General features: G+C 41.3%; 1 protein-coding gene across 1 annotated transcript; it reads right to left on the bottom strand.

Moving 5' to 3' along the window:
* Positions 1–7,083: 7,083 nt before the first annotated feature.
* Positions 7,084–7,509, bottom strand: LOC141419442 (histone H2B type W-T-like). Its single transcript, XM_074062234.1, has one exon. It carries the CDS (start codon positions 7,507–7,509, stop codon positions 7,084–7,086), a length of 426 nt encoding a protein of 141 aa, XP_073918335.1.
* Between the last annotated feature and the right edge of the window lie 1,351 nt (positions 7,510–8,860).

Below are 8,860 nucleotides of genomic sequence, written 5' to 3'. Positions count from 1 at the left end.
TAAAACTTTGAACTCAAGGTAAATTAAAGAGATATTTGTTTCTTTCATATAGATGTCAATGTTATCCTTAGGGGAAACAATGAGAAATAAAATTTTAACAATGCCTGACTTAGCGCTGAGGCTCAACCAGACCTTACTGCTGTGTCCCAACATTAGGGGCATTCAAATCCTGGTCCATGCCATGGACACTTGAATAGATGACCAAACTGAAGCTCACAAAGGCTATGTCATGGAGGCAAGATTGGAAGGTGGTTCCATCACTTACTCTCCCTAGAGAACGCTGAGCAGCCTCCCTTTTATTTTTATTTTTTAAAGATACTGGGGTTTGAATTCAGAGCTTTGTGCTTGCTAGGCAGTGCTCTACTGCTTTAGCTATGCCTCAATCCCTTTTTGCTCTGATTATTTTGGAGATAGGATCTTGCTTTCTACCCAGGCTGGCTGGAACTGCAGTCCTATTTTATGCTTTCCACCATCACTGGGATGACACGCATGTGCCAGCATGCCCAGCATTTTTCTCCTGTTGAGATGGAGTCTCACAAACTGTTTTTGCCTGGGCTGGCCTGGAATCAAGATCCTTCCTATCTCAGCCTCCCAATTAGCTTGGGATCACAGGTGTGCAACATCACAACCAGCTATTGGTTGAGATGAGGTCTTGCTAACTTTTTGCCCAGGATGGCTTCAAACCACAATCCTCCTGATCTCAGGCTCCCAAGTAGCTAGGATTACAGGCATGAGTCACTGGTGCCTGGCTTGCCGCCTCTCATTTCAAAGATGAGCTTTTAGGACTGAGACATGGTCATGTTACACTCCCCTGCTATAGTGGCCCCATGGATCCTTATCAACAGCCCCTTTCACTGATAAAGATGGTAGAGAAGATGAAATCCTGCCCTTGAGTGTAGGGCCATGTGAGGTGGCTGATCCCTGTAGTGGTGAAAGGATCAGGCGGGTGTTGAGACAGATGAGTAAGAGGAAGGGAATGTGATATGTACTGTACTACTTGATGTCAATGCATTTTAAATCTCATTTCCTTTAATCCTAATAACTATTCAAGTTATTCATTATTGAAGTTAAATTGATAACTTTAGGGGAATTTACATAATCTAGGGAGACACATTTGTCACTTTCCAAAAAAGAAACCATTCTGAATTACTCTCACATTTTTTCCTATTTTGTCTTTGTGCCTCCTGGGCTTTCAATTTTGCAGGACTGCCCTTCCAAGTTCCTGGGGTATTCATTTAAAAAATTTTGACCTGTAAAGTTTTTAAGTCACAAGGCTATGGCTGAAATTGAAAACAAATCCTAAATTTAAAAATGACACTAACAATTGCATGAGAATTTGGGGGAAATATTGGCAGACTTTATCAAAGATCTTGGGCTAGTGTACATGGTTTCTGAAACACAGGAACAAAGAGATTAGTATATAATTTTAACAGAAATTTCACATAAAGCCATATGTGAAAAATAAACATACTGAAATATGCCAAAGTCACAAAAAATAATTAATGCAAACTTATTTATCATTTATTTAAAACTTCTGAGAACATGCATAGGAAAAGGAAAGATGCAAATGAAGATAATTACTGTGACTCCAGGTTTTGAAAAGTCTGTGTGTAGGTGTACTGGATCAGTTCTGACAGCACACCTACAGGGTCACATCTAGAGAATACACCATTCAACTGATGACAGACTCCTTTGGGTCAGGAGGTAGGAGTTGGGCCAGTGAGAGATGTGGATATATTTAAAAACATAAATGTGCTTTTATGTATTGTTTGAGATTTTGTGTCTAGAAAAAAGTATTATGAAGAAAAATGCAAAGGAAATTGCTTGTATACAAATTGATAAAAGTAAGGTTCAAATATATTTTATACATTGGAAAAGTAGTCATTGTGTTAAATTTAATAGGTAAATGCAGCATATGGACAAATGGAATTGAGTCTGTACGTGTGTGTGTCTGTGTGTGAGTGTGTGTGTGTGTTTCTAGCTCTCCCAGCTCTACCACATACAATATGACTCACAGTTTGGAGTTCAGTCCAGGACTGGCTTCCAATTTCAGGTTTAGATATTCCACAAAATGTATTTTTTTATATCCCAGGAAAGTGGTCAATATAGAGTGAAAAAAAATTCCAAAATGCTCTAAAGGTATGATCCTATTAAGTCAAGTTCACAGCCTGCATTCCTCCTTCCCCACTGCTGACCCAAGTGGTCTGAGATTCTTCCAGCTGTAATCCTCACTCTGGCCAAAAGATGGCATCTAAGCTATCTTTGTATATATTTTTTAATTGAAAGGGCATACAGGCTGGGCACAGGTGGCTCATGCCTGTAATCCTAGTTACTCATGAGGAAAAGATCAGGAGAATCACAATTTGAAGCCGGCCTGGTCAAGTAGTCTGTGAGACCCTAACTCAAAAAACCCTATCACAAAAAATTGGGCTGGTGGAGTGGCTCAAGGTGAAGACCCTGAGTCCAAGACCCAGTACTGCAAAAACAAACAAACAAAAAAAAGCATACATTTTGCAGAGTAACAAATGACCTGAAATGGTTAAGTTTGGAAACTTCGCATGTATATTAAAGCAGTTCCATTTGCCTCTTCACCCAAAATCTACCTGGCATTCACTGGTTGTTCTTTTCCCTCTGCAGTAAAGGTTGAGGTATGCACACAGTAGAGGGGTTCCTCACTGAAAGCAGAGCGTTCACCCTTCATTACCCCTCATCTGCTCAGGTTTCCCAGACTTTCTCTGGTCCCCTTTCTATCACCTCCCAGGGCACTTTAGTACAGCTGCTCAGACCCTACACTTGCTCCTGCATCCCCTCTCAGCCACCTCCTGCTTGTATGCCCTATGCTGGCTGGTGACTGCCAAGATGTGCTACAGCTACCTGGGGTTTTATGGTATATCTTTTTACAATATTCTTTTACACTTACCAATTTTTCCTGAAAGAATTAAAAACATTCTGTATCAGCTAGTCTTAAGAGCAGTATCATATTTTTCTGCTCACTGTAGAAGGTTCTTTGATGAGACATTTGATAATGATGGTGCTCTGGTACCACCTCATGACAGAAGCTAGAACTGCAGCTCGAATATGACAGAACAGGAAGGTGAGAGGGAAGAATTTGGGTAAACCCACCCTTCAGAGCTTTCTGGAGGTATGAGTGGATAGTTCCATTGTTCAGGGATACTGAGGGTCTCCAGACAGAAAGTACAGCCTATTGTTATCATGAAGAAGAAAATGCTATATGAAAGGAATAAAATAAGCGTTCTTATTTTTATTCTTTGACACCTCTGGATAAATAGCTAGAGACATAGAAGCAAGAATGGATCTATTCTAGTTATGATTTTTTTCAGTTATGATCTTTATAACACAATTTTGCCCTTATTATTACGACCATCTTTCCATGAAAGTATATTTTATTTATTTATTTATTTATTTTTATTCTATCTTTGGAGACAGTCTCATGTAACCCAGATTGGCTAGAACTCAGCATGTAGCCCAGGCTAGCCTTGAATTTGTGAAACTCTAGGCTCAGCCTCCCAAGTGCTGGGATTATAGGCTTGTGGCATCATGCCCAGCAAGGAAAATACATATATTTATGATAACATTTTTCCTTAAATTTCATGGATTTGGGAGGGATTTTATTGTATGGATGCCCCCAGATTTATTCATTAGTGTCCCAGTGATGAAAATTTAGTGCCTTTACCAGTCTTTTGTGTGACAAATAGTAGTATTCCTAACACCCTGCTTTTGCATGTATTTGTATATGAACATATACATGCGTAACACATACGCAAATATATGTAAGCATTTCTATTAACATATTGAATACAAAATACTCTTAATAATTTACATTCCTCACATCATAATGTGAAAACAATGGATTTACCACACAACAGAAATAATGGGAATCAAGACTAATCAAAGAATGAAGAAATCTTATAAAATTGTTTTTGTTATGATTCATTTGCTGTCTCTAGAATTCTCTCCATGGAAATGACATAATCAATTTTTTTTCTTTTATTATTCATATGTGCATACAAGGCTTGGTTCATTTCTCCCCCCTGCCCCCACCCCCTCCCTTACCACCCACTCCACCCCCTCCCGCTCCCCCCCTCAATACCCAGCAGAAACTATTTTGCCCTTATCTCTAATTTTGTTGTAGAGACAGTATAAGCATTAATAGGAAGGAACAAGGGGTTTTGCTGGTTGAGATAAGGATAGCTATACAGGGCATTGACTCACATTGATTTCCTGTGCATGGGTGTTACCTTCTAGGTTAATTCTTTTTGATCTAACCTTTTCTCTAGTACCTGTTCCCCTTTTCCTATTGGCCTCAGTTGCTTTTAAGGTATCTGCTTCAGTTTCTCTGCATTAAGGGCAACAAATGCTAGCTAGTTTTTTAGGTGTCTTACCTATCCTCACCCCTCCCTTGTGTGCTCTCGCGTTTATCATGTGCTCATAGTCCAATCCCCTTGTTGTGTTTGCCCTTGATCTAATGTCCACATATGAGGGAGAACATACGATTTTTGGTCTTTTGGGCCAGGCTAACCTCACTCAGAATGACGTTCTCCAATTCCATCCATTTACCAGCGAATGATAACATTTCGTTCTTCTTCATGGCTGCATAGAATTCCATTGTGTATAGATACCACATTTTCTTAACCCATTCGTCTGTGCTGGGGCATCTTGGCTGTTTCCATAACTTGGCTATTGTGAATAGTGCCGCAATAAACATGGATGTGCAGGTGCCTCTGGAGTAACAGTCTTTTGGGTATATCCCCAAGAGTGGTATTGCTGGATCAACATTGGTTCAATCAATATCTCAATAATGGTTCTACTTGGGAAACCTCATCACACTATGGACAAATGACTGATGTTCCATGGCTGCAGGTTCCCCATTGGCTGACTGGGAGCAGAGTAGAGCTTGAGCTGCTCTCCATGTATCCTCCCATCTTCCCTATTTGCATGTTCTAGAACAAAATATTATAGCAAGAAAAGAAACAGATAACTGAAAGGATTTAAAATGGTAAGTCCAGTTTCTAAAGAGTTAGAATAGGTATCATTTCTTGAACTTTTTGACTTAGTTATTTCTATCTATACTAATGTTTTAGTCCTCAATTATTTTTTAATGAATTCCTTAATGGAAGTAATATTGAAAATAGTTTGAATGGAGTATGCTTATCTTATGAATATTATTTTTCTCAGATAGATACTCTTTTAGCTTTTATAATATGGTTTGTTTAAACCTATGTATCTAAAATACTTCAGAATATAATGGTATAAACAATTTATAATCTGTTATATATGTGTATGATTTGTTTTTTAAGTGTTAACTCTTTCCCCTAGTTTTTCTTTTCAATAAACCACATCGTTAGATCATGATTGATCATTAGTTACCACTTTTACTCAATTAACTCCTGAAGGGAATGATCATATATATTCACATTCACCTCCAGTCATTAAATCATTTTTACACTCTTATACCAATCCTCTTTATCAGTCCCATCATATTCCCTGTTTTCTATCCACATATCCATTTTGGGTTTTTCTAATACTCTTACTGGAATATTGAATTTACAGAGCACCTACAGCACAATAATCTAATGGATTTGATTTTTTTTCATGGGGAGAAGAGTAATAGGGATTGAGCTCAGGGCTTCATGCTTGCTGGTCAAATGCTCTATGACTTGAGATACCCCACCAGCCCTTTTTGTGTTGGCTATTTTTGAGATAGGGTCTCACTTTATGTCTGGGCCAGCCTGACTGTGACCTTCCTATTTGCACTTCCCCAAGTAGCTGCGATAATAGGTGCACACATCTTGTCCAGCCATTGGTTGAGATGGGATCCCACTTTGTGTCTAGGCTGGCCTCTACCCATGATCCTCTGAATCTCTGCCTTCCAAGTAGCTAGGTTTCCAGACTTGAGCCACTACACCTGGCCGGTATTTGATTTCTTAAAATACTTCTTATAAAAATATGTAAAATAGCACTATACATAAAAATTTTTATCATACCATTTTATATTAAAATCATAATTTGAAGCAACACCAACTATGACAAATTCAGTGTCTCTGTGAAATGGGTATTTTTTCCTAGTAGTCCATAGGAGAAGAACGCACATGGTACCTTTAGCATCCAAACTTTTGTTTCACATGAGTACAGCAATTTTGAGGAACCAACCAGGATTTACTTGCAATTGATTTCGGATTTCGGAGTGGTTTATCTTGGTCTACCTGGGCTGCAGGCACTTTTACTCAGATCTTTTCATAGATTTGTCTAAATATCCTGCAAAATAACAAGTACAAATCTTGCACGTATTTGGACTTCATCTTGTTCCTAATGATTCCAAGGAGAGCTCTGATGGTGAACTCGCCTCCTTCATGCCTGCACTACTCAAGGAAGCCTCTCTGACATCCTGCCCTGTCCCCATTTTCTCCTTGAGCAAGTGGGGCTGTGTTGATAGGGAATAATCCATCCAAGGATCTCTCCTGAGAGGGACTTATCTCACTCCTGATGGACCAAAGGAACATTCTGATTTTTGTAGTTTACTCAGCTTTTGCCTGATTGTTTGGGTGACACTGATATCCTTTAATTTGTCCGGACACTTTTAAAAAGGGTTATTTACAACTTTGCAAAAACTGGACAAACACTTAACAAAAATGAACAAATATATGTCACAGATAACATACCTCTAAATGATTCTGACTCATACTCCTGAATCACAGCGGAAAAGGTAAAAGTTATTACAGAAATGAGGGTGACCTGGCTGATCCTTACAAAGTGACCTAGTGACATAAATAATCATGTGATTAACTGCAGAGTCAGTCAATGAAACCCACTATAATCCCTGGAACAAGTAACAACACAAATATCTCGGTATCTGTCTAGCTCTCCATAGTAGATCTAGATACAAATATCCACCTGAAGACACACGTGGCGATGTGGTATTTGTAAGGAGTTAAGAAGGGCAGGACACCCCCACCCCCAACCCGGAGCTGTGCACCGCTGCCAGTGCTACAGGTCTTTTGGGACAAGTGGTGGCTCTGAAAAGAGCCTTTGGGTTTTGGGGTGCTCGGGGCGTGCAGAAGCGGCTCACTTTCTCTGGGTGAACATGGCCATGGCGCCGGCGGCCTGGTACACCACTTTACTGCCGACCTTCCCGGGCAGCAGGAGGCGCACGGCCCTCTGGATGTCCCAGGTGGTGATGGTCGAGCGGTTGGCTTGGCGGGACAGGCGGCCGGCCTCGCTGGCGATGCCATCCAACATGTCATGGACGAAGGAGTCCATGACGCCCGCGGTCTCCTGGGACAGGGAGAGGTCCTGGTGAAACTTCTTCAGCACCCGGGGGAAATAGGTGGCAAAGCTGCCACCACGGCCGGGTCGTCGGTGGCACCTTGGCTTCTCCTGAGTCTGCTGGGTCGTAGAGTCTGTCCCCTTGGTCTCCTGGGGACCAAGGTCCTCCTCAGCAGACATCTCAGAGGTTGGCTCGGTTGACTTGTCCAAGCTCCGCTCTGCCATCCCTCAGGCTGTGAGGAACAATGGCGGCTGCTAAGGGGCCAGGCCTTTAATATTCACGTCGGTGTGTCACGTCACAGGCCGACTGAACATCTGGTTGGAGGGTGTGCTCTGCAGGGAGCCTGTCACTAAGGCGTGCGTGCGCTCAGTGTGATTGGATGGGCCTCCTCCTGCTTGGATCACGTGGACCAATCACAGTGGGCACTCAAGGTGATTGGACGCTCCTCCTGGTTGGCATCTGGGCTACAAAGATCACATCAGCCAATCACCATGGGTGCAAAGCTTTTTTTTTTCTTTTTTCTTTTTTTGTGGTCGTGGGGCTTAAACTCAGGGCCTACACTTTGAGCCACTCCACCAGCCCCTTTTCTGTGATGGGTGTTTTCCAGACAGGGTCTCACAAGCTATTTGCCTGGGCTGGCTTTGAACCGCGATCCTCCTGCTCTCTGCCTCCTGAGTAGCTAGGATTACAGGCGTGAGCCACCAGTGCCCAAAGGTAGGAAGATGATCCGGAGAGCAAAAAGTGTTTGGACCACGTCTGTTGACTGTTGCCACACTGTGAGAATTTTGAAAAACCATCATTGAAATTTCTGAAATTATGCAAGTTTCAGTTCTGGCTCCTTGAAAGAGTCTGATGTCAAGTAACCGCATGTATCAACCCAGAGAAATGACTGCACGCACGATGTGACCAATTCTAGTCCAAACCAGAATTGTTGACTTTGGTTGAGCCACCCTGGCTTTAGCGGGAAGTCCCTGCCCGGCCAGTCCAGTGTTCCTGGGAATCAAGACATCTAGTTGTCCAGCTCCTACTTCCAGTTCACATCAAATCCTCAGTTTATGGGGAAAAGAAGAAATTCTAAAACCACAGTGTCCAGCCAAAGAATGCAAACAGAAAGGGGCTGTTAAAAAATTTTTTTAACAACGTTCAACGTTTACCTAAGTTAACACTGTATTTTAGGGTCAAGCCTGGTGGGGCGTGTTTATAATCCCAGCACTCCAAATGCTGAGGTAGGAAGATCGCGAGTTGCAGGCAAGCCTGGTCTATATAGCAAGACCATATCTGAAAAACACCTATATTCTTAGCAATATTTAGATGTCAAAACTGCCCTGTATTTAGAATTGGTGACTATACTATGAAACAGTTATATTTTAAAAATCCAGAAATTGTTACATATTAAGTCTCAAAGTAGAATATTGTAGAGAAAAAGGGCAGCATCACTATTGAGACATTTCAAGGATTCCATGATAGCATAAAAAAGTGTCCGTGTGAAGATATTTGTTCAAGTACATTACAGAAATTCAAAGGGCTGACAGACCTCTAAAATTGAGTATAAAGTGTAGTTTAGGTAATGAAGGA

This window comes from Castor canadensis, chromosome X, assembly GCF_047511655.1.
Source record: "Castor canadensis chromosome X, mCasCan1.hap1v2, whole genome shotgun sequence".
Classification (NCBI taxonomy): Eukaryota; Metazoa; Chordata; class Mammalia; order Rodentia; family Castoridae; genus Castor; species Castor canadensis.
Note: the sequence above shows the minus strand (reverse complement) of the source record. Positions and strands in the feature narration are given on the sequence as shown.

Bases quoted from the DNA above. Each gene is read 5' to 3' on its own strand.
- LOC141419442 (XM_074062234.1), bottom strand. From the start codon at position 7,509: ATGGCAGAGCGGAGCTTGGACAAGTCAACCGAGCCAACCTCTGAGATG.